Raw genomic sequence first — 27,969 nt, 5'->3', positions numbered from 1 at the left:
GACTCACAGAGACTGTCATCTTAAAGTTGATTAAAATAAAATTAGACATAAAAAATTGTGCTTCCAATAATCTAAAAATATACAAAGAGGAAATGAAGTTTCAGCTTGATTATCGGTATATTACATTGTGGCCTAATTTAGTCATTTCAAGCAGTCACCTTCATGATTTTTTTTTTAAAGTCTCAGGATTACTACCTTCTCCAGTAGTCTTAATGTGTTGCGGGATAAGAAGTCATATGCTTATTAATTGAAAAATTTACCATAAAATACAACATATACTAACCACAATATGGCATCAAACATTTGTGAATATTCATTATTTTTATAGCTCTAATATCTGAGAGAGAATATTCATTCAGCTATCATCAACCACTATTTAGAGGGGTGTTATGAATGATAGCAATTAACAGTAGGTATTGTGGAAGTGTGTAGTGTGAATTATGAGAAGACTGTATTCTCCTAAGCCATGTTCCACCCTAGCTCTTGTTCTCTCCCTAGTAGCTTGTTTATTGCTCTCTTAACATCCTTATTTCTCAAGGTGTAGATAAGGGGATTGAGCATTGGAGTTATGAGTCCATAGAAGAGTGCAAGAAGCTTGCCCTTCAATTTGGCTGAGTTACTCTTGGGCGCCATATATGCATAACCACTAATGGCAGAGCCATAGAACATGATGACCACCAGAAGATGAGACCCACATGTGTTGAAGGCCTTCTTTCGACCTTCAGAAGACTGAATCCTTACTACTGCTCTGAAAATGTTGATGTAAGAGAAAAGAATTAATCCAACAGGAATAACCTTTATGACGATCACAGCTGCATACATCTCCACCTCATTGATCCATGTATCCACACATGATAATTGAAGCATGGCAGGTACCTCACAGAAGAAACTCTCTACTCGATATTGGCCACAGCGAGGTAATAAGAAAGTCAGCACTGTTTGCACCAAGGAGTTGCTGAAACCTGTTATCCAAGCCACTGTTGCTAGTTGTTGGCATAGCCGAGAATGCATGATAACTTTGTAGTGGAGAGGCTGGCAGATAGCTACATATCGATCAAAGGCCATTACTGAGAGAAGTAAACATTCACTAGATCCTAGACCTAGAAAGATGAAAAGTTGAGCTACACATCCCACGTAGCTGATGCTTCTTTTGTGACTGTGTATATTTATCAGCATATGGGGGACTGTGGAAGTTGTATAGCAGAGATCCAAAAAGGAGAGATTAGCCAGAAAGAAATACATGGGGGTGTGGAGTCTGGGGTCAAAGCGGGACAAGAAAATGATAGCTGAATTTCCAAGAAGTGTCAATATATAGAAGATAGAGATGATCACAAAAAGAAACATTTCTAGTTTGGGCCATTCAGAGAAACCTACTAGAACAAAGCCACTGAGATGATGGAAAGTGTTGTTGAATCTTCTCATTGCTGTGGCACTACTTGCTGGAAACATCAAGGATAGAATTTTGAGATACTGTTTATTATGTGCTTAGAACTTAAAGTTTGCTTGTGAATCTGCATGTAACAGAAAAACTGGAAAGGGGATGTTGAGACAAATAAAATCATTAATGTATTTCCTTTCATTATCTCAGTAAGAAAAATAGCATCCACAGTTAAGTTTATCTATATTTTAGCAACTGCATTTAATCCATGATTTTTCACATGTAAAGAGGTTTTACAAAAATACACATAGTATAGATGTATTACAAGATATTTGTTATAAAAGATATTGGAAAGATTGAAGAAAGTGGAAAATTCATTGGAGCTTCATTAAGTCTATTCAATATGTTTTCTAATGTTTTTCCTTTTAATTCAATTTATTTTCTTCTGACTTTTGAATGGTTTTGTATTATGGAAGATGAAAATTACTGTCCATCAAAGGCACTATCAATGAAAGCAAATTATCCTCCCTTCTTACTGTATTTATCCTTTCTGCTTACTGTAATTAAATTTATATGGGTAAAACTTCAAGGATGTGAGGCAATACACTCATGAAATTAATTTGATGATATTTAGCCAAGAGATAATTAAATTAGTAGGAGTAAACATGTCTAAGACTAATAGCACAAAATGTTTCACTTACTTTGCTTAGGTAAAAAAAGCACATCTATATTTAAAAGAAATTTATATATATATATATATATATATATATATATATATATGTATATATATATATATATATATATATATATATATATATATATATAAAATAACAAAAACTACAAATGCAATAGTGATTTCCATAGGTTCTATCAGTATTACATGCTTAGCCATACTTCCAAGTAGAAAAATTCTAAAACTAGGCTCTTTTGTAATTAAGCTTAATTGCCATATAATTTTCTGTTTTCTGGGAAGTATGCTTACATAATAGATTTTCCATAGGAAAGTGGAAAAGCTCTGAATAATGTATTTAAAACTTCTCTGATGTTTGTCTTGGATGTGACAACTACCAAATATATGATCATGTGCACACACACATCTATACATGTACTATCTGTATGTTTAATTTTGCTTACATATAAAACAATTCAAGTAAGAATGTTTTATTCAAACTTTCATCTATGTAAAATGCATGACATAAAAGTAAATATTACTGTTCAACAGTAATAATCATTATTATTCATAAAATGATTCTTAATGAAGGGCTTTTATAAGTACTATATATGTATCATTTCCTTTTAACACAATTGTCATTTGTTTTTATGATAAAATCATATTCATAAAGTGATTCTTAATGTAGGGCTTTTATAAGTACTATATATGTATCATTTCCTTTTAATACAATTGTCATTTGTTTTTATGATGAAGTCATATGTAATTCTTTTCATTCTTATGGCAGAATTTTGGACATTTCTAAGGAAATCCAATCTATTTTATTATTAGTTTATTTTTAATTGGCATAGAATTGTATGTTATGTATAAAAAGTGATATATAAAATTCTGCACTATACTACATATAATAGAATGACTGAATTTAATAACATTTGTATGATCTCAAGTAATTGTCATTTTTTGTGATGAGAACACTACATCAACTCTGTTGGCATTTTTCAAGATTTAAATATATCTTTATTAATTTTAGTCACCATGTTATACAATAGATCTCTTTGATTTATTGCTCCTACCTAACAGAAATTTTGTATCTTTGAACATCATCTCTCCAATCCCTTTCCTCAACTGCTCCAGCTCTTGGTAATTTCTATTTTGTTCTGTAGTTCTATGAGGTCAACTCTTTCAGATGGAACATATGAGAACATGTATTTGTCTTTAAGTGCCTTGTTCATTTCATATAATCCTCATAAATTCATTAGTTATATCCATTTTATAGACAAGAATACTGAATTTCAGAAAGGTTAAATAACTTGCCTTGCAATGGTGTAGGTAGTAAGTGGCAGAGCAAGCCTACTCTTGGTCTGCCTCAATTAAAATCCTGTGCTTATAACTACTATTGTATGTAGCCACCCGGATAAATGGACAAACCTGCACTGTGTGCATATTTAAACAAGCATTTAGTAACATTTTTTTAAACCTTGAATATTATATGGCAAAGAGATGGATAAAATGGATCATCTCCGTTTTATCTGCATTGCCTGAATTTAAGGTCACTCTTTATTTTAAGGAGATGAGAAAGTACATTAAGCAAAGTAGAATGTTATCTTGGACAGAACACTAAGCTGGCTTACTACACATCACAATGAAATCATAAAGTCAAATGATAAGTAAAAATGTTAGGAATAATTAGACAATTTTACATAATTTAGAAATAATTACTATTCTGAGGTTCAATTATTAAAAAACCTTAGTTCATAAAATGAACAGTTACCAAAGGCACAATATCAAAAAATTATTATATAAATAAGATCTTTTATAACAAAGTTTAAAACATCAGCAAAAATTGTAAGTGTGAAGAAATGCCAATTTCAATATTATAATTTATCTTGAAATTTTTCTTAAATAAGTTATTTTCATATATAATCAGATGCATATAATTACTCACCTTCTAGGATATGCACAATTGATATATTAATGAAAGTGAAAATAATTAATATTATTTCAGAATAAAGAATACTGAATACATTTTGTTTTATCTATTGATTTTTGTGTCACTAAAATTAATTTTAAATATGTATTACTTTTTCATGATCCTCATATCTTATTACATAAAATAGGCATAGTATAAAATGTAAAGTATATTTCTATTATCATTGAAATATGTATATACAAAGCATAAGAAAATACACAACAAAAATATTAATTAGAATTATCTCTAGGTTTGAGATTATTAACAATTTTCATTATACAATTGTGTTCTGCTTTTATAAATCTTATTCAGTGAATATTTTTATAATGAGTGAATACACAATAGATGTTATTAAACAAGGAAGATGCAAAGTACAATATCAGATAAACTTTATGGCAATGGAACCTTTATAACACGAACTCAATACCAGAACTCCAATTTTTATTTCCATACTGTATAACTGATATTGTGCTTTTTATCTTCCTTCTCAGATCCATGATTAAATCATTCAAGCAGGCAGTTCCTAAAAGGGGAGAGAACAGATATTTCATTTATATCATATTTTATGATATAAATAATCAAAAGTTTTATGTCCTTTGGTAATTCATTCAAGTAACTATTGTTACGGAGATTCAACAAGCTGGTATAAAACAGCACAGAGATGGATAAAATAAAAAGATCTCAATATTAACTGTTAAATTTTTGTAAATGGTTCTCTTTTCATAGTGGCTAAAATATTTTCTTCAGGTTAATCATATTAATAGTAAAAATACACAGAATTACTTGACAGCCAGCCAAAAAATAATAAAAATTTAATCACTTTATGTTAACATTTTATCTTGCTAAAATGTATGCTCTTCCCTTGTAATGTGTTCATTTGACATTTATGTTGGGATTTTTTTGATATAAATATGAGACTAGCTTATTATGGAAAAAAGAGATCTTACTACAGTATATGATGGTTTTCATTCGTAGGTGGTAGTTTGGACATTGTAGAACTTCCAGAGATCTCATAAAGGGGAGCAAACAATAAAAATATAATCAAGGGCTGGGGATGTGGCTCAAGCGGTAGCGCGCTCGCCTGGCATGCGTGCAGCCCGGGTTCGATCCTCAGCACCACATACCAACAAAGATGTTGTGTCCGCCGAGAACTAAAAAATAAATATTAAAAATTCTTTCTCTCTCTCTCTCTCTCCTCTCTCACTCTCTCTTTAAAAAAAAATATAATCAAATTTCCTAAGACCAGAATTCACTGAACTCAAAATTTTATCCATGGCCAGGTATAACTTTAACACTGTCAGAGGCCATTTTCACTACTAATTTCAGTGAAACAAGGGAAAAGGAAAGAAAGAAGCATTCTGATTTTAATGATGTTTTCTGAAAATGATAGACTTTAGGAATGACTTTTTTATTGTACAGGACTTGATTTCAAAGACTAATCATAATATAGTAAGTCTAAGTTGGAGATATCTTTGAAAAATAATTTTATATCCTACTTTAAACATCTCACATCAATCATTCAAAGTTGTTTTCATGTTTTCCTTACTAGTTAAATATCTTTATTTTTAATCAAAAAAGGACATAATTGTGAGCAAGATACATAATCAAATTGTACTTGAAATCAAGTACCTATTCATCTTGTTTTACTGTGCATGGTACTTAACTAAATAACAAACTCATTGAAGCACTCAAAAGGTGCATGTTAGCAAACTTTTTGTCAGCAAACTTGTATTGCCAAAACAAATTTATAGTGCCTCATAGTCCACTGGTGATTCCTTCCACATTAAAAGTTAATATATAGCTGGACAAGGTGGAACACACCTGTAATCCCAACAGCTTGGGAGACTGAAGCAGGAGAATTGTGAGTTCAATGCCAGCCTTAGCAAAAGAGAGGTGCTAAGCAACTCAGTGAGACCCTGTCTTTAAATAAAATAAAAAATAGGGCTGGGGATGTGGCTCAGTGGTTGAGTGCCCCTGAGTTCAATCCTTAGTACCAAAACAAACAAACAAAAAAACAAATTACTATATAAAAAACTATGAATGACTTCTTAGTAAATAGGGACCCATCCACTTGATTATTTAAGTCAGTTTCAAAACTCTAATGTGATTTCTTAATAAACCCACATTAGTTCGAAGGGGAAAAGATTTGTTTGTGCTTTAGAACTACTCAGATAATTTCCTCCATTTTTTTAGCTACTCCCATAAGAAACAATTCTAGAAATAAAAACAAAAAATAACTTGCACAAAGTCAACACCTGATTCACTTGTGCTATTCAGATTTAAATAAAGTAAATATCACAACAGACATGTCTGAAATGCAGAAGATGATTAGAAACAATTTTGAAAACTTATACTTCAATAAAATAGAAAATATAAAAGACATAAACAAATTTCTAGAGACATATGTCCTACCCAAAATGAATCAGGTCATACATGATTTAAACAGATCAATTTCAAGTAATGAAATAGAAAATGCCATCAAAAGCCTACCAACCAAGAAAAGTCCAGGACCAGATGGATTCCCAGCTAAGTTCCAGTTTTTTATTCTTTTATTGTAAAGGAATTATATTCCTGATGAGATTATTTTTGATTCACTTATTTCATTTTTGCCTCTCTTATGCTGTTGGCTGTAGTCTAACTAACCATATGACAAATTGCTATCAAAATTACAGTTCTCTAAGTATACATTTAAGATCTAGAAAAAGCATAACAAATAATAGTAATTTCCCTTTTTTTAGAACTGTGGTATTTCATTCTCTAAAAGAAGCATCTCTGAGGTTCTGTCATGCTCCTTACCTCTTAGTTTTGCTCCATTTTTCCAATTTAAAGTAATGATTCACTTTGTGCAGTTCTGCCGGGTCTAACTTTCTTTGTATATAAATCCTACCAAAATATTGACTTGTCTTTTATACCATATTTGTAATTATTCAGAGATACCCAGAATATCTTTTTCTAAATCCTTACAGAATAGAGTGACTTTAGGATGGGGTGTGCTAGAAATTTTGACCTTGGGGAGCCAAACTCCCAGTTGCAATTAAGGAGAAATCATGGAAATGGTAACTGGGCCATAGGGGAAAATATGAAAAATCACATCATGAAACACTTGTAAAGCAAATAAATTTTATATGAATACAAAAAATTATGTGAAATTATAAAAAATCATTAATATAAAAGCATTTGCCATTTCTTCCTATAGAATAAATGTCAATATTAACCTTTTTTCGGGCCAATATCTGAATTACAGAAAATCACTTCTTGAAAACCCTATCCCTTACCCACTTCTGTGTTCTCTTTATCACAAGTTACACATATGTTTTTAAAAACAATTACAGTTCTGCCTCTCAACTTTCTGGTTTTCAATTATAGTACAAATACTGCCCAATTACATATGGTCTTAATATAAATTTAAATAAGTCTGATATCTGGTAGTACATGTCCTCTAGATTGAATATTTCCTTTCAGTTTGTGCTCTTTGTATTTACTTATGAACTTTAAGAACATCCTAATAATTAAAAAAAAAACTACTGGAATTTTTATTTGGATGGTTCCCCCAGTTGGGAAATATCCTCACCAGCTTCTAAATCTGATCTAGTTCACAGATTCGGATACTTTCTATTGAAAAAAAAAAAAAAAAAAAGAATGGGTCACTTAAAAGCAAAATTATCCTGCAATACCACATTAAATATCTTCAGTGGAAATTCTTACAATGTTCCTTTAAAAATCTAGAGCCACTTACTGGAAAAACTCTTCACTGAGGAAAGGGAAAAAAATACATGCATTGATCATTATCAATATCAAAGATAGCTGAGTAGAGGAAAGCTGCACTTTCTAGTTTATCTGAAGCTTGGGAGTCAAGCTGTGGGAGTACTACTTTTCAGTGAGGTGGATAACAATAAATTCATGGAAATTCAATATTGAACAGTGAGAGGATTATAAAGACCCAGAAACTTGAATGCTTTTAACTTAAGACAACAATGAGTATATTGGTGCCAATCCAGCATGGCAACATTGCCAGTTAACTACAGAAGTAAAGTGTAACAAACAGGAACAGAAAAACACAATGGAAAAAATTGATATTCCAAAATTCTAAAATAGTAAAGCAGTCTAAACTTAGCTGAATCATAGCCTGCACAGTGAGCTGGTCTTGCAAAAGTGCTCCATATTTCCCAAATGAAAAATGTAGAGCTGAGTTGGGAGCCGTCTTTAATAGGCCACACTGAAGTTTTCTGCTGTGGAACCAAAATTTCATAGCAAATGTTGCCATACTTTCCTGACAAACTCTTATAGTGTGGCCTAGGGTATACTTGGTGGAGTTCACTAGGAAACTGGCAAAAATGCCCCCTACAACAAAGAAACCCATAGATATTGAAGCAAGTGATATTCCAAAGAGACTATAAAATTGTTTATTGAAATGATCACTGCACTAGAAAAATATCTAAATAATAAGTCAATAAGGCAGCTGAAGGTGATCAAAGACCATTCCAATAAAGACATAAAGATTCTAAAGGAAACTAATCTAATTCCTGGAAATAAAAGCCACAATAAATCAAATTAAAAATCCACTTGAAAGTATTGTAAACAGATTAGATTGCATAGAAAATAATACTTCATGCCTCAAAAACAGGGTATATGAGCATGAGCACTTTGTATTCAGCAAAGATAAAAATAAAATATTAATATCAAATATGCAAGAACTCTGGGACAAGATTAAGAGACCAAACTTAAGAGTCATTGGGATTAAAAATGCCATGCAGGTACAGGTTACTGGCATTAAGAACATTTTTAGTGAAATAAAGCAGAATAATTTCCAAACTTTAGGAATGAGAATTACAACCACATACCAGAGGCATATAGAACACTGAATGACAAGAAATCAAAAAGAAACTCTGTAAAACACATCATAATTAAAATGCCTAACACAGAGAATAAAGATTAGTATCAAAAGCCATAAGAGAGGAAAAAAAGGACAAATTTAGATGTAAAACAACAAGTTTACTTAAGACTTCTCAGCTCAAACTCTAAAATTCAAGAGGGTGTGGAATGAGATAATTTAAATTCTGATAGAAAACAATGTACAACCAAGATTGCTATATACAGCAAAAATATCATTCAGAATTGTAGAAGAAATACAAACTTCACAAGACAAAGAAAAAGTGAAATAATTCATGACTATTAAGCCAGCAGAAAATATTTTAAGAAATGCTACTCATGGGAGTCCTCAAGAACAAACCCCAGACTCCTGAGTGGATGAAATGCAGTAAAATAGATCACAACAATTGTGAGTTCAAAGCCGGCCCCAGCAAAAGTGAGGTGCTAAGCAACTCATTGAGATCCCATCTAATTAAAATACTAAATAGGGATGGGGATGTGGCTCAGTGGTTGAGTGCTCCTGAATTCAATCCTGGTACAAAAAGAAAGTTGACAGGCAAAGAAAATTGAGACTTAACTAAATACATAAAATATTTAGTTAAATGACAGGAAATAAAAAGTATTTATGCATAATAACTCTGAATGTATATGATCTCACTTCTCCAATTAAAAGTCACAGGCTGGCAATATGGATTAAAAAACAAATTTAAATATGTGTTGTTTGTAGAGACTTATAGGCAAAGACTGCCATAGGCTGAAAGTAAAGTGGAAGGGTAAGCTTTATTCAAGAAAGCAGACTTCAAGCTAAGACAAAGAAAGTCACTTCATATTGATAAAAGGAACAATCCAACCAGAAGACATAATGATAATAAATGTTTATGCCCTAAATTTTGATGCACCTAATTACATAAAGAGGTTGCTTCTTGGCATTAAGTTTTAGATAGACCCCAATGCAATGATACTGGGTTATTTTTAACACAACTCTCTCACTAAGAAGTCATTCAGACATAAAACATAAAAAATCAATAAATACACTTCTGACCTAAGTAATATTATATATTATAGGGACCTAACAGACATCTATAGAATATTTCATTCTACAACAGCTTAATTCATTTTCCTCTCAGCAGTTCATAGAATCTTCTCTAAAATAGACCATATTTTAGGCCACAAAGCAAATCTTAGCAAACACAAAATATCAGACCCTAATGGAATAAAATCAGAAACCAACATCATGAAATAGAGAAACCACACAAACACATGGAGTTTGAACAATACTCTTTACAATGAGGATCGGACCAAAGAATAAATGAAAGGAGAACTAGAAAAAGTCCTGGAATCAAACAAGGACATTGATAAAATGTATCAAAACCTAAGAGGAAAACTCATAGCTTTAAGAGTTTATATTAAAAAAAGGAAAAATTCCAAATAAATAATCAAATGGTACATCTAAAGGCACTAGAGAATGAGGAAGAAATTAATTCCAAAACCATTTGAAGACAGGGAATAATCCATATCAGAGCTGAAATCAATAAAATTGAGACTAAAAAATACAAAAGGATCAATGTAACAAAGGGTTTATTCTTTGAAAACGTAAACATGATTTATAAGCCCTTAGTCAAACTTGTTAGAGGAGTGAGACAGAAACCCAAATATACAGAATTAGGGATGGAAAAGGAGATTCTTAAGGTTTAAACATATTGTTCTTCAAAAGCTCCCATGTTAATTCAGTAATGTTTGGAAGTAAAATGACTGGATTGTGAAAGCTGTAATCTAATTAGTCCATCCTATTTACACTGGGCATTACCAGTAGGCAGGTGGGGCATGGGTGGAGAAGGAAGTAGGTAACTGAGGTTCTGCCCTGGCAGGATTCATCTTCCTTGTGGCTTCTTCTTCTCTTCTTTTTCTCTCTCTCTCTTTGCTTCCTGGATGCCAGGAGGGGAGATTTTTCCCTCTACCATGACTTCTAGCACAATATGCTACCTCACCTTGGTGCCAGGGAAATGGACTTGACTGACAATGAACTAAATTTCTTGAACCATGACCCCAAATAAAATTTTTCTTGTCTTAAGATGTTATTGTCTGGTAGTTTGGTCATTAACTCAAAGTTAAATAACACAGATATACCACCACAAATATTTTTAGAACCCAAGGGAACACTAGGAACTATTTTGGAAACTATATTCCAATAAATTAGAAAATCTAGAAGATAGTGCCAAATTCCTAGACATATATAACCTAACCAAGTTGAACCAAGAGAATCTAGAAAACCTAAACATACCAATGGCAAGCATTGAGATTAAAGCAATAATAAAAAGCATTCCAACAAAGAAGAGCACAGAACCAGAGGATTCTCAACTGAGTTCTTCCATATATTTAAAGAGCTAATATCAATCTAATCTGTTTCAAGTAATTTTATGAAATAGAAAGGGAGTAAACACTCCCAAATTCATCCTATGAAGCTCATATCACACTGATAACAAAACCAAGTAAAGAAACATCAAGAAGGCTACAAATATCTTTCACTAACACAGATGTAAAAATTGCTAATAAATATTTATTTATTTTTTAAATTTTGAGGTACTGGGGATTGAATCAAAGGGTTCTTTGCCAATGAGCTATGTTTCCAGCTCCATCTTGGTAAATTTCTGAGGCTGTTCTTGACCTTTTGGTCCTCTTGCCTCAGCCTCCACGTTATTGGGATTACAGATTTGTGCTGCCACTCACAGACATAAATCTACATTTAAAAACATATCAAGATGATTGTTCACTATGATCAAGTTGGACCCATCTCAAAGATTCAGAATTAGTTTAACATGCAGAAATTAAAAAGTGTAATTCACCACATAAGTAGAATTTAGAACAAAAATTACATAATCATCTCAATAGGTTAAAAAATGGCCTTCAGCCAAATTCAGCACATGTTAATGTTAAAAACTCTAAAGAAACTAGAAGTAGAAAGAACTTGCCTCCACATTAAGTCTGTATACAAGACACCAAAAGCCAACATTATACTGAACAGAGAAAAAATGAAAGCGTTTTCTCTCAAATCAGGAACAAGACAAGGATGTCCAGTTTTACCAATCCTATTCAATATAATTCTTAAGACTGTAGCTAAAGCAATCAATCAAGATAAGGAAATTAAAGGATACAAATAGAAGAGGAAGAAATCTAACTATCTGTGTTTGATGATGACATGATACTATATTTAGAAGACCCCTCCAAAAAAATATCACCAGGGGGATTCTAGATCTGATAAATTTAGCAAAGTAGCAGGGTGTGAAATCAACATACAAAAATAAATGCTTTCTTATATTCCAATGTAAGAGTATATTAGAGTATAATTGAATCTGCTGAAAAAGAAACCACAGAAACAATTCCGTTGACACCAATCTCAAAACAACAACAACAAAAAAACAAACAAAAATTCAACAACAACAAAAACCTAAAATCCTCAGGAATAAATCTATGTGATTACAATGAAAACTGTGAAACACTGAAGAAAATAATAATAATAATAATAAAAATCTTAGAAGATTGTAAGCCTTCACCATGTTCTTGGATAAGCATAATTAATATCGTTAATGTAGCCATATTACCAAAAGTAATCTAAAGAATCAATGTGATGCCCATGAAATATCAATTATGTTCTTCATAAAACTAGAAAAAAAATCCTAAAATTTGTAAGAAAAAATATAAAACCAGAGTAGCCAAAGCAATAGTCAGTAATAAACATGATACTGGAGGCATCAAAATACCTGATCTCAAATTATACTACAGAGTTATGATAACAAAAAGAAAGCGAAGTACTGGTATGAAAATAGACAGGAAGACCAATAGAATAAAATAGAAGACACAGACATAAATTCACATTAGCAAAGTCATCTTATCATTGACAAAGTTGTCAAAAATATATTTTTGGGAAAAGATTTTTTTTTAATAAATAGTTCTAGGTAAACTGGGTGGTCATATGTAGGAGAATGAAACTAGATTCCTATTTCTCACCCTGTACAAAAAGCAACTCAAAGTAGATTAAAGAATTATGAATTTGACCAGAAACAGTTAAATTGTTATAGGAAAACATAGGGTGGATGCTCCAACATATTTGCCCAAATACCATCTTTCTTAATAAGACTACTAAAACTCAAGAATTAAAAAAGAATCAGAAAATTGGTATCATCACATTAAAATGTTTCTGCACAATTCTGGAACCCAGGCCCCAACCCAGGACTGCCCCTGCCAACCTTGTAGAAGCCCAGGCCCAGGTTAGATCCAGGTCTACCCCACCACTGGCAGACCCATGCCAACCCTGTAGGAGCCCAGGCCTTGACTAAGGACCCCTCTGGCTGACCTGCCAACCTATGCTTGATCTAAGTCCAGGCCTACGACCACTCCTGCTGATCTGCCAACCTATGCAGGATCCAGGCCCAGACCTAGAATCTCCCCCCGCCACCAGTGTGGGAGCGCAAGCCCAGGTTAGGTCCAAGACCACCCCTGTCAACCAGTAGACCCATGCTGGAGACCAGGCCCAGGCCTAGGATCACCCAAAGCCAGTGTAAGGCCCACTCTTTCACCCCCATCTCTGAAAGAAGTTGCATCCATTTTGGGACACCCCCACTGCTATCTCAAGTTACCTCTGCTATTGCTGCCACCACCTATAGTTGCAGTAACATCCATTCTGGGAAACCAGCAGGGTCTGGATGGCCAACACCAAGATGAGGTACAGATAATCTGAGTGTATACTAGAAGATTATAGGGAAGAAACTGTAATACCTCAGATCAGCACTGCAAAAAAAGGAGACACATAGACAAATAAACCAGGATACTACAATAACAGAACTCATGAACAGAACAGTTGATGAAATGTCAGAGAAAGAGTTCAGAATATACATAATTAAAATAACCTGGATTATAGAATGACTTAAATGAGCACCTACAGGTCAAAATTGATCACTCCAACAAAGAAATAAGAGAGCAAACACAGGCAACCATTGATCTCACCAATAAAGAGATAAGGGAACAAATATTGGTAAGTTTATATAAGTTTACTTCAAGAAAGAGATAGAGATTCTGAAAAAAATCAGAAATCCTTGAAATGAAGGAAACAAAAGACCAAATTAAAAAAAAAAAAAACTCAATAGAAAGCATCACCAACACACTGGATCACTTGGAAGACAGAACATTAGATGTCATGAGCCATCTGTGGGCTGGTTGTGGACTATGTTGCACATAGTATCCTTCTGATGGGATAAGTCTGGCACTGTGAACTTCCTGGGGCACTCCCCACAGTGATTGACCACCCAATGCAGGTGAACGTCCCCCTTAAATTCTGCCTAAGATCCCACACATCACCGGAGATGACTGTGACCTGCCAAGATGTCAACCAACTTGCTGATTGCAAGACATCACAAAGCAAGACTCTGCCCTTGAAACCATACCCCTGCCTTTAAGGTACCTCTTTAAATAAAACACTGGAGCCATTATGTCTTTGTCTAGTTCAAAAACCCTTGTGGACTAGATCTATCAGGGGCTTTGTTTTGTAAATATATTTCTGAGTGTTTGTGTTTTATTATTTGTTTATTATTTGTGATATTAAGATTTAGGGTGGCTTAATTATTTGAGATATTAATATTTGGTGTGGCTACTTAGCGTGGCTTGGATTCCTTTGGGCAGAAGAACCCCCCAATGAGACACTGGCCATCTTCCCCATGAAAATCAGATAATAAAGTCAAGGTGTACAATCTGGAAAATAAAGTTGACCACACAGTAAAGATGTGTTCATGTAAGAAACCAGGAACAGAACATCCAAGAATTATTAGATAGCATCAAAAGACCAAATCTAAGATTTATTGGGATAGAGGAAGGCACAGAGATACAAATCAAAGGAATGCACAATCTCTTCAATGAGATAGTGTCAGAAAATTTCCCAAACATGAAGAATGAATTGGAAAATCAAATACAAGAGGCTTACTGCACACCAAATGTATAAAATTATAATAGATGCATACCAAGGCAAATTATGACAATGCCTGACATACAGAATAAGGATAGAGTCTTAAAGGCTGCAAGAGAGAGAAATCATATGACATGGAGCAATACCAATTTGTATCTCAGCACATTTTTTAACCCAGACCCTCAAAGCCAGGAGACCCTGAAACAATATATACCAAGCTCTGAAAGAAATTGGATGCCAACAAAGAATCTTATATGCAGCAAAATTAAGCTTCAGATTTGATGACAAAATAAAAACATGTCATAATAAACAAAAGTTAAAATAATTTTCAGTGAGAAAGCCTTCATTACAGAGTACCTCAGTAAAATGTTCCAGGAGGAGGAAATGAAAAACAACAATGAAAATCAGCAAAGAGAGGAATTACACTAAAGAAAAGGCAAATCAAAGGAGAAACCAAATCAAGTTAAAAACCAAAATAAACCAAGATATCTGGGAATACAAATCACATTTCAATAATAACCCCAAATGTGAATGGCCTAAACTCATCAATTAAAAGACATAGACTGACAGATTGGATTATTAAAAAAGAAGACCCAACAATATGTTGTTTTTTTTTTCTTTCATTTCTTTTTTTTTATTGGTTGTTCACAACATTACAAAGCTCTTGACATATCGTATTTCATACATTAGATTCAAGTGGATTATGAACTTCCAATTTTTATCCCAAATGCAGATTGCAGAATAACAATATGTTGTCTTTAAGTGACTAATCTCACAGGAAAGGTCATCCATAGACTGAAGGTAAAAGGGTAGGAAAAAAATGTACCACTCACATGGGCCATGTGAACAATGAGTGGTTTCCATCCTCATATTGGATAAAGTGGATTTCAAACCAAAGCTAGTGAAAGGGGATAAAGCTTTTTCAAATACAAGAACTGAATAAACTACAACACAATAATACTGGGTGACTTTAATACTCTTCTCTCACCACTAGATACATCTTCTAAACAAAAACTAAACAAAGAAATTATAGAACTCAATAATACAATCAATAATTTGTACTTAACAAATTTGGAAGATCCCATCCATCAATAACCAAATACCCTTTCTTCTCAGCAGAATATAGATCCTTCTCCAAAATAGGCCATATGTTATGCCACAAAGCAAGTCTTAACAAACACAAAAAACAATAGAGACACTATCCTGCATTCTATCTGACCAGAATGTAATTAAATTAGAAATAAATGATAAAATTAAAAAGTCAGGTTACTCCAACACCTGGAGACTAAATAATATGCTATTGAATGATGCATGGATAACAGAAGATATCAGGGAAGAGATAAAAAAAAATTCTTAGAGATAAATGAGAACTCTGATACAACTTATCAAAATCTATGGTATACTATGAAGGCAGTGTTAAGAGGAAAGTTCATTGCATTAAACTCATTCATTAAAAGAAGAAAAAGTCAAAAAATAAGTGACCTGACATTACATCTCAAAGTCCTAGAAAAAGAAGAACAAACTAACACTAAAAGTCGTAGAAGACAGGAATTAAATCAGGGCAGAAATCGAACCCTTAACAACCCTAATAAAAAGAAGGTGGGAAAAAAATTAAATTACTAAAATTGTGGTGAAAAAGGAAATATCATGACAGACTACTGAAATATAGAAGACAATTAGAAACTATTTTAAACATTTATACTCCAGTAAAATAGAAAACCTTGAAGACCCTGACAAATTTCTAGAGGCACATTATCAACCCAAACTGAGTCAAGAGGATTTAAACAGATCAATTTAAACAGATCGATTTCAACAAAGTAAAAAAAAAAGACACCATCAAAAGCCTACCAACCAAGAAAAGACTGGGACCAGATGTATTCACATCTGGGTTCTACAAGATCTATAAAAAAGAATGAATACCAATACTTCCATGAAATAGAAAAGGAAGAAACTTTTTCAAACTTATTCTACAAAGCTAGTATCATCTTGATACCAAAATCAGGCAGAGACACATCAAGGAAAAAAAAAATTAGACCAATATCTCTGATGAACATTAATACAGAAATTCTCAGTAAAATTCTGGCAAATTGCATACAAAAACATGATAAAAAAACAGTACACAATGATCAAGTGGGGTTCGTTCCAGTGATGCAAGTTTGGTTCACCATATGGAAATCAACAAATATAATCCATCACATCAATAGACTTAAACATAAGAATCATGATTATATCAATTGATGCAGAGAAAGCATTTGACAAAATATAGGACCTTTTTATATTTCAAAATCCTCGAAAAACTAGGAATAGTAGGAACATACTTCAACATTGTAAAAGCTATCTATCCTAAACCCAAGGCCAACATCATTCTAAATTGAGAAGAATTGGAAGCATCCCCTCTAAAAACTGGAACAAGACAGATGCGCTCTTTCACCACTTTTATTCAGCATAGTTTTTGAAACTCTAGACAGAGCAATTAGACAGATGAAAGAAATTAAAGGGATACAAATAGGAAAAGAAGAACTCAAATTGTCATTATTTGCTGATGACATGATTCTGTACTTAAAGGATCTAAAAAACTCTACCAGAAAACTAATAAATTCAGAAAAGTAGCAGGATATAAAATCAATACCCATAAATCAGTTGCATTTCTATACATCAGTGATAAATTCTCTGAAAAAGAAATTAGGAAAACTACCCCATTCACAATTGCCTCAAAAAAAAAAAAAAACACAATAAAATATTTGGGAATCAACTTAACAAAAGTGGTGAAAGGCCTCTACAGTAAAAACCACAGAACACTAAAGAAAGAAAAATGAAGATAGAAAGTTCTCCCATACTCTTGGGTAAGCAAGACTAATATTGTCAAAATGGCCATACTACCCAAAGTGTAAAATATTTAATTCACTTCCAATTAAAATCCAAGTGTAATTCCTTGTAGAAATTGAAAAAGCAATCATGAAATTCACTTGGAACAAATAAGAGACCTGGAATAGCCAAAGCAATCCTTAGCAAGAAGAGTGAAGCAGGAGGCATCCCAATATCAGACTTTAAAGTATACTACAAAGTTATAGTAACAAAAATGCATGGTATTGGCACTAAAATAGACTTGTAGACCAGTGGTACAGAATAGAAGACACAGAGACAAACTAACATAAATACAGTTATCCATACACTAGATAAAGTTTCCAAAAACATACATTGGCGAAAAAATAGCCTCTTCAACAAATGCTGCTAGGAAAACTAGAAATGCATGTGTAACAAAATGAAAATAAACCCCTCTCTCTTACCGAGCACACAACTCAACTCAAAGTAGATGAAGGATTTAGGAATTAGTCCATAGACTATGCCCCTTGTAGATGAAAAAGTAGCCCCAAATCTTCATCACATCAGATTACACTCCAACTTCCTTAACAAGACTCCTAAAGGGCAAGAAATAAAATCAAGCATTAATAAATGAGATGGACTCAAACTAAAAACTTCTTCTCAGTAAAAGAAACAACCAATGAGGTGAAGAGAGATACTACATTTTGGGAACAAATTTTGTCACAGACACATCAGAAACTAATCTCCAGGATATATAAAGAACCCTAAAAACATAACACCCCCCCCCCCAAAAAAAAACACCACCCAATCAATTAATGGGCTAAGAAGCTGAACAGACACTTTTCAGAAGAAGATATACATTCAATTTCAACAAATATATAAAAGAAATGTTCAACATTTCTAGTAATTAAAGAAATGCAAATCAAAACTTCTCTACAATATCATCTCATACTAGTCAGAATAGCAGCTATCAAGAACAAAAACAACAATAAAAGTTGGCGAGGGTGTGGGTGAAAAGACACACTCATAAATTACTGGTATGACTGAAAATTGGTGCAACCAATCTGGAAAGCTGTATGGAGATTCCTTAGCAAACTGAGAAGTAAACCACCATTTGACCTGGCTATCTGGCTCCTCGGTCTATACCCAAATGACTTAAAACAGTATACTATAGTAATGTAGCCACATCAATGTTTATAGAAGCTCAATTCACAATAGCTAAACTGTGGAAGCAATCTAGATGCCCTTCAATAGACAAATGGATAAAGAAATTGTGGTATATATACACAATGTAATATTACTCATGTTCTGTCTGATAAGTAGATGCTGATCCATAACAGGGGCAGGGACAAGGTTAAAATGGAGTAAATTTGATTGGGTAAAGAGGAGGGAGGGGCAGGGAGAGGGGATGGAGGTAGAACATCATTACCCCAGGTGTATGAATGTACATATAGTGTGCTGCTACATCATGTACAACCATAGAAATGAAAAGATGTGCTGCAATTGTGTACAATGAATCAAAATGCATTCTTCTGTCATATATACCTAATTAACATAAATAAATTAATTAAAAAAACATTTCTGCATAGCAGGGGAAACAACTAAGAATGTAAGAAGAGTGCCTATAGAAAATATTTGCTTGTTACTCTCAGATAGTGAATTAATATCCAGACTATATAAAGACCTTGAAACACTTAATGCCAAAATTAAAAATAACAATACCTCAATAAAATACTGGACTAACAAGCAAAGCAAGCATTTCTAAAAAGAAGAAATAGAAATAAACAACATATATATTAAAAAAATGTTCAACACCCTTAGCAATAAGGGAAACAAAAATCAAAAATACAGAAATCAAAAATAAAAACAAAACAAAAATAAAAAGAGTGATCACTCCATTCAGAATAGCAATCAAGAATACCAAGAACAATAATTGTTGGAAAGAATGATAAGAGAAATATACATTATACATTGTTGGTGGGACTGAAAATTAGTGCAACTGCTTTGGAAATCAATATAGAGATCCCTCAAAAGATTAGGAATGAAACCGCCATATGATCTCATCTCTTAGTATTTACCCCCCAAATCTAAAATATAGTATAGTTCATGCATATCAATGTTCATAGCAGCAAAATTTACATTAACCAAGTTATTGACCCAGCCTACATATCCATTAACAAAATAATAAAAAGAATGTGGTTCATACACAAATGGAGTTTTACTCAGCCACAAAAAACAAATTGTGGGGAGCGGAAGATGGCGGCGGCAGCGGCGGCTGCAGCCGGGACCCCACTTGGGCTGAGGCGGAGAAGCTGCTGGCTCTGACCTCGCTCTGGCTCCGGTGCGCGCAGCGGAGCGTGTGCGAGGCCCTGCGCGGCGGGCAGGGGCAGCGGCGGCTACTGCGCGCCGCTCTGAGGAGCGCCCCGGCGGCGGTGCGACTGCAGCTGAGGAAAGAGCCGGCTCCGGGCCTCCGCGTCCTCCTGTTCCCCCGACCCCCCGCCTCCTCGGGGGGGCGGCGGCGGCGATGTTCTCGGTCCTCTCGTACGGGCGGCTGGTGGCCCGCGCCGTGCTCGGCGGCCTCTCGCAGACCGACCCCAGGGCCGGCGGCGGCGGCGGCGACTACGGGCTGGTGACTGCGGGCTGCGGCTTCGGCAAGGACTTCCGTAAGGGCCTCCTCAAGAAGGGCGCGTGCTACGGGGACGACGCGTGCTTCGTGGCCCGGCACCGCTCCGCCGACGTGCTCGGGGTCGCAGATGGTGTAGGAGGATGGAGAGACTATGGAGTTGACCCATCTCAGTTCTCAGGGACTTTAATGCGAACATGTGAACGTTTGGTAAAAGAAGGAAGGTTTGTACCAAGTAATCCCATTGGAATTCTCACCACAAGCTACTGTGAGCTGCTGCAAAATAAAGTACCTTTGCTTGGTAGCAGCACTGCCTGCATCGTGGTGCTGGACAGAACTAGCCACCGCTTACACACAGCGAACTTGGGTGACTCAGGCTTTCTGGTTGTCAGGGGCGGTGAAGTTGTGCACCGATCAGATGAGCAGCAGCATTACTTCAACACTCCGTTCCAGCTCTCAATTGCTCCCCCAGAAGCCGAGGGAGTCGTGTTAAGTGACAGCCCGGATGCTGCTGATAGCACATCTTTCGACGTACAGTTAGGAGACATTATCCTGACGGCGACAGATGGACTCTTTGACAATATGCCTGATTATTTGATCCTTCAAGAGCTAAAAAAGTTAAAGAACTCAAATTATGAGAGTATACAACAGACAGCAAGGAGCATTGCTGAGCAAGCTCACGAGCTGGCCTATGATCCAAATTATATGTCACCTTTCGCACAGTTTGCATGTGACAACGGATTGAATGTGAGAGGTGGAAAGCCAGATGACATCACTGTCCTTCTTTCCATAGTGGCTGAGTATACAGACTGACTCACCGAGCTGTCGACTCCTGCCTTTCCTTTTTTGTCCCAATTTCCCTGCTATGTGTGCTGATGCTGCTGGCAGGACCACGTTTCTTTGCCACTGATCTCAATGGCCAGTGATGTAAGCCTTTTGCCTGTCTTTTTGAGACCCATTGAGATCTTTGTTGAGAACCACTACTGTCATTTGTCATTCACTAGCTCGTGTCTGCTGGCAACAGTTGAAGAGAAGCAAGATTTGAAGATCAGCCTTCATTCTCGTGGAGGTTTTCAAAGGCTATTACTTTTCAAAAGCAGTTGAAGTATTGAGAATGGGTAATGTTGGTAAAGAGAATTCAAAATTACAGTGTGTTAAAGGGATTTTAAGTCTGACAAGTCATAAATTATGATACGTCTGCTAGAAAACATACATTATTCATCAAAAGAAATGTCACATGTTTTCCACTGGCACCATCTTGGTTATGGTGATCGGGTGTGGCTTTATGTTTTCATTATAAACTCCTATTTTCCAGGAGCTCATAAATATGCTCTGGGTTATAAGATCTTGATCCCAGAAGCTTTTTTGTTACACATTGGAAGAAAAAAGTAATTATTTTAGTTCTATGGATGCAAATATTTTGTGCTTTTAAAAGATGCTTAATTGTGTTCCCGTGATTAAAGTTTTGGCAGTTTATTGATTAGTCCAAATCACAGGCTGGTTGCCTGATATCCGGGGGAAGGGGGTATCCGTACCAAAATTTTTTAATGGAAATACTACTCAAGATTGCAAAAGTCCTTAAAGCCTAGAAACTTAGTGCTATGGCTGGAATTCCCCCGCTGTCTGCAAGGTGCCCTGGGTGGGCTCTCTGGGCCCCAGGCTGACAGGTTGAGAATGGACAGCTGTAGCTGGGTTTTTGCTGGCTCACAGTCATGCTGCCCATGGAGCCCTCAGACCTTCCCCTAGGAGCCTTGCTTTTGCAGAGCATGCACCGAATCACTGCGTCCACCAGGCAAGAGCACGTGTGCAGTGGCAGCAGCACGGAGCCCACAGGGAAAACTCCTAGTGATGATCTGACTTTTGCAATTGCTCCAAACAGAAATGTAGGGGTTTCTGAATCAAGCTTAATGTTTACAGTTTCCGAATAGCCATTTTGCAGTGTATAGTTTCCTTATAAAAACTACCCTGAATTTGGTTTCCCATTACCTGCAGGCTCAAACTTATTTTTAAGGTTTATGTACAAGTTGACTTCTGTAAAGATATATATTTTTGAGTCAGTTTTTTCCTTCATTAACTTGGTGGTAGAAAAATATATATACTTAGAAATCCTTAAATTAAAGCCATGTTTTATATATACGTCAGGTAACATTGGTGTATAGATGAGAATGCAATTAAACCTGACGAGAATCTACTTAAGGAGAACACAGAAAGTTTTTTCTCGAGAGGAGATACTGACTCCCTGGTTTATTGCATTAAAACTTACGTTTGAGGTTACCTCAACTTGTTTTAAAAGATTTTGTTTTGTGAATTTGTACTGTATATTTGAGTAACTGTCAAGCTTTTGTTTTATTTAAAATTGTTTAACATGTACCATGTACATGTCATTACTATATTTCAATGCATCATGCTTGTAACAGGCATTTCATTTATAATAAGAATGAGTTATTCATTTGTAAGCCGTTCAATAATTTATCTACTATTCCTTAATTGGCATAATGTTAGATACCTATTTTGAATCACCTTTAATTAAGTGTCAGAATGCCTTAACTACCCTAACTTGACAAAACAGAATTCTTTGGTAGAGAAGATAGAGGGCGGGTGGGATGTGGAGGGAGACTGTTTAAATAAGGAGAAACTATCATGCTCTGGACGCATATGTGGCGAGCGGGGTATTTATTTTGCACAAACTCTTTGCAGTCTCTGGGTATTTTTAAAAGTAAAGAAAGTTGCATCCTGAAGGGGTTGGTTAAAAGGAATACATTCATACTAGGATTGATGACTTCAACTTTTTTGTTTGGGTTTGTAATTACTTTTGGTCAGAAGTATGTAGCCTTATAATCTGGATATATTTTGCATCAATTTTCCAATGCCTCCATTTACTTCCTGGTAGGAGCAATAACGGTCAGGTTATTGGCTTTTCTCTGCTCTCATTTAACCCATCAAACAATCTTTGTAAAGCTAGATTGGTGGTGTCTTATACAACTCGTTTAATCAACTTACTTTTTTTGAGAAATGACTGTTAGAAACTGTCAATGTGGTCGTTCCAGTGACACTGAAAATAATGGGGCAAGAATTGAGTTTCATGGTGGAATTGACTTTGGACCTGGCATAAAATACCCTGTTTTCTTCTTTCCCCTGTCCTTTTTGTGTTATGCACTGCATTTTATGACTGCTAGGGGTCAGGGTGAGTGCTGCTTAGCAAGTAACTCTCCTCCTCTCCCTGGTCAGAGGCTTTGTGGGACCCAGAATAGAATTCTCCAAGTCTTACACCCAAGCTTCCAGGGGTGTGGCTGAGCTATACCACTTGTTGGGTCTAATTCTGAACCTGATGTGTGTGTGTGTGAACTGTATTTTAAATCAAGCAGTGTAAACACACACACATACACACACACACACACAATTTGCCTCATGTAGTGGACTTTTATAACAAAAGAGAAAATTTGGATTTCTAATTTACAAATGGCAAATTATTTATCCCTCTCTGGATGCACCAAAGACCAGTAAAGTTTATAGCTTTTCCATCTATATTTATAAAGCAATACTGTATTATAAAAATCAATATTTTTATCAAAAAAAAACAAATTGTGTTGTTTAGGGCAAATATATGGAACTGGAGAACAACATTCTAAGAAATATGTAATAGACTCAGAAAGTCAAGTGTTGAATGTTTTTTCTCGTGTAGAAAGTAGAGAGAAATAATAAATGAAAACAAAAGTCAGGGGAGAACTCAAGAGAGTAAAAGGGAGAACTGTTTGAGTATGGGAAGGTGATTGAGGGGAAAGAAGAGTGGTAGAATAAGGGAGAAACAATGGAATAAAATTGACCAAATTATGCTGTATGAATGTATGAATATATTACAATTATTTCCACTTTTATGTATAATCATAATGCATGAATAAAAAGAAAAAAAATAGAAAGGATACCAATAGAGTACAGGAGAGGATCAGAGGGATGGAGTAGGGGAGGTTAAGGAGAAGAACTTGGGATTGAAATAGAGCAATTTATGTTATATGCATTTATGAATGTGTCAAAATGAAAACCACTATTTTTTGTAACTATAATGTAGAATTAAAAACATTAAAAACAGAAATTGCATCTAGTATAAGAGGGGCCATAAAATACACTGGAGAAAAAATAGCATTTTCAACAGGTGGTCCTGGGAAAACTGGAAATCATATGTTGTAGAATGAAATTTAACCTCAATCTCTCACCCTGCACAAAAAGCAATTCAAGGTCATCAAAGACCTAGTTATTAGACCAGAAAACCTTCACCTACTAAAAGAAAATGTAGGCCTAAATCTCCATCATGTCATCTTAGGAATGGACTTCCTTAACATGACTCCTAAAGAAGAGAAGTAAAATCAAGAATCAATAAATGGGAAGTTATCCAACTAAAATGCTTTTTCACAGCATAGGAAACAATCAAGAATTTGAAGAGAGAGCCTATTAAATGGGCGAAAATTTTACCACCTATGCCTCAGACATGGCATTAATCATCAGGATATATAAAGAATTAAAAAAAAACAATCAATCTCTCAGAAAACAAATAACCCAATCTACCTATAAATGGGCAAAAGAACTGAACAGGGACCTCACAGAAGTAGAAATACAAATGGTCAAAAAATATGAAAAAATGTTCAACATCTCTAGCAATTAGAGACATGCAAATTAAAACTACACCAAAATTCTATTTCACTGCGTCAGAATGTCAATTATCAAGAATACAAGTAACGATAAATGTTGGCAAGGATGTGGGGAAATGGTTCATTCATACATTGATGGTGAGACTGCAAATTGGTGCAGCTGCTATGAAGAGCAGTATGGAGATTCCTCAAAAAACTTGGAATAGAACCATCATTGACCTAGTTAACCCACTCCTCACTATATATCCAAAAGACCCCGAATCAGTATACTACAGTGGGGTACCCACATCAATGTTTATAGCAGAATAGCTAAGCTATGGAACCAACATATGTGCCCTTCAACAGATGAATGGATAAAGAAAATGTGGCATATATACACAATAGAATATTACTCAGCCATAAAGAACAGTGAAATTATGGAATTTGACAATGAATGGATGAAACTGGTGACTATCATGCTAAGCGAAATAAGGCAGTACCAAAAAACTAAAGGACAAATGTCCTTTCTGATATATGGATGGTAACAGGGGTGGGAAGAATAGAAGTTCATTGGATTAGACAAAGTGGAATGAAAGGAAGGGAGGGGAATGAGAATAGGAAAGACAGTAGAATAAATTGGACATAACTTTTCTATTTTCATATATGAATACACAGCCAGTAAAACTCCACATTATGTACAATTGGAAAAATGGGATGCTAATTATAAATATTTATACTCCACGTATATATAATATGTCAAAATACACTCTACCATCACATATGTCTGAAAAGAACAAAAATGAGAGACTGCATGTGTTGATACCATTTCTATGAAGAAAAAACTTTTTTACCATTTGTGCAGAGGGTGATTTATGTATTTATATCATTATTACTTTTATATTGGTGCATTATAATTATACATAATATTGTGGTTTGTTATGCCAAATTGTATTGGTTATGCCATGACAGTTTTTGATCATTCTCATTCCCCAGTACTGGGGATGCATTCTCTTCCTTTTCCTTGAACCATTTCCTCTCATTCTTATTTTGTTATAACTGTAGTGAAGATCAAGTCTGCAATAGGGAGACTTATATCTCCCATTTAATTGTAGGGTCTATCTGCTATAAGACTGCTGTCTGCATGTAAATACAAGCAAAAAACAATCTGGGTGAGGGCAAACTTTCAGGATTATGTATTCCATAATTACCCCCAGCTTGAACCCATTGACATATACAGTAAGGAATGAAGAATTAAATAGGATATTGAAGAGGCCTATTGGAAAATAAAGTTTCTGGGAGCACAAAAGCATGCACTAAATATTTTTACAGGAAATTCCAGAAAAAGAAGTTGGCCCTATCTAACTTTAAATCATAGTCAAGTTATTTTTGTGGTATTCATCATCCAAAAAACAAATAATATCTAAATATTTATGTTCTAGTATCGATATTTCTTATTGTAAAATAAGGGAAAACAAAAAAACTCACTTCAAAACAAGAAGTTTCAGTAATAGAACTTTCACTTACAAATCTTGAATAATGTTACAGTTGTTGAATTATTTTCAAAGTCTTTGACAATGTACAATGGTGATAACAAAGCAGTTTTTATAAAGTCTAAGGGTTAAGTGGGTAGGGAGGTTAAGAAACAGTCTACAAAGGTTGAATTCAAATTATGATTAATTAAATATCTTCAAACTATTATGATAATGTAACAAAATGCCTAAAATTATGTACTCACTGTAAATTTTAACTATGACTCACTAATCGGTTCCAGTTTAAACTATTTTGTGAAGACAGCAAATATTCCTTCTTTCTCTACTGACTTTTAAAAACTCTGACATATCAAGTTAACTAAAATATATTTATAATTGTAGCTACTTTATGTATGAATTGGAATTTTCTCAAAATTGTGCTACAAAAATAAAATATAGGAATAAATTAGATTTGGAAGTTGATGTTACAATACTAAGAAATCATCCTTAGTTTCAAAATTTTATGTTCAATCATAAACTTCATTAATATTTTTTATAACTTGATGGTAGGAGACCCTCATCATTATACAGAATACATGTATGATGTTGTGATGAGAAAAAGAAAAAAAAAAGGTGTGTCACATTAGATTGGATAGAGATAAATGATGGGAGGGGAGGGGAGGAGTAGGGGGGATAGGAAGTGCAGCAGAAGAGAATAGACATTATGATTTCTGTATGTATATAGGTGACTCTATGGCCAGTGTGATTATGCAATCTGTACAATCAGAAAAATGAGAAATTATACCCCAATGATTCAAATGTATGAATTTCCAAGATCATTGTAATGTCATGTGTAGCTATTAAAAATAATAATAAAATAAAATAAAATGAGAAAAAATTTTATGTTCAATCATAAACTTCATTAATATTTTTTATAACTTGATGGTCAGTAAGCATTACATACATAGTACTTATTTTTAGGAGGTCATCATTAAATAGACTTTCAACATTAACAGGATAAAAAAATGCTTACTTATATTTCTAGTAAATTCAGATTTAAATATCTCTAATAAAATATTAACAAACCAAATCCATAAATAAAGAAAGAATAATATATCTTTATCAAGGGAATGTACTCTAGTATTGACAGAATAAAAGTGAAAAATAAGATAATCTCAAAAGATTCAGAAATGGATTTCTACAGTCAATTATGAGAAAACAAATATTCTTAGAAAACTTGAAAAAGAAACAAATTTTCATAGTCTAATGATGACTAATTTCAATAAGCATTATATTTAATGGGAAGGATAACAAACTGAACAAAGGAAGAATGCAGTGTATGGACTCAAACATATATAGTCAACCAATTTATGGCAAATGGAGAGACTTCAGTGCAATAGGGAAAGATTAGTATTTCCTTGGATTGTTCCAGATCAAATTGATAGCCATATGGAAGAAATATATTTAAACCTCATATACAATAATTTCAAATTGATTATAGACACAAATTTGAAAAAAAAATATATATACTTATATTTATTTATTTATTAATTTATATGGCATTAATAGTTTTCCTCAATAATTTTGAATAGG

General features: G+C 34.2%; 1 protein-coding gene and 1 pseudogene across 2 annotated transcripts; one reads left to right on the top strand and one right to left on the bottom strand.

Moving 5' to 3' along the window:
- Positions 1 to 365: 365 nt before the first annotated feature.
- On the bottom strand, positions 366 to 1,422 carry LOC308649317 (putative olfactory receptor 2B8; annotated as a pseudogene). Its single transcript has one exon. The product of its transcript is annotated as a putative olfactory receptor 2B8 (transcript).
- Positions 1,423 to 19,913: 18,491 nt separating this feature from the next.
- On the top strand, positions 19,914 to 21,463 carry LOC308649037 (protein phosphatase PTC7 homolog). The gene has a single exon (XM_081294303.1). The coding sequence runs from the start codon at positions 20,187 to 20,189 to the stop codon at positions 21,096 to 21,098; it is 912 nt and encodes a 303-aa protein (XP_081150429.1). The 5' UTR covers positions 19,914 to 20,186; the 3' UTR covers positions 21,099 to 21,463.
- The last annotated feature ends 6,506 nt before the right edge of the window (positions 21,464 to 27,969 follow it).

Source organism: Spermophilus citellus (assembly GCF_964194105.1).
Source record: "Spermophilus citellus genome assembly, chromosome: 5".
Classification (NCBI taxonomy): Eukaryota; Metazoa; Chordata; class Mammalia; order Rodentia; family Sciuridae; genus Spermophilus; species Spermophilus citellus.
This window is presented reverse-complemented; position numbering and strand designations above follow the sequence as displayed.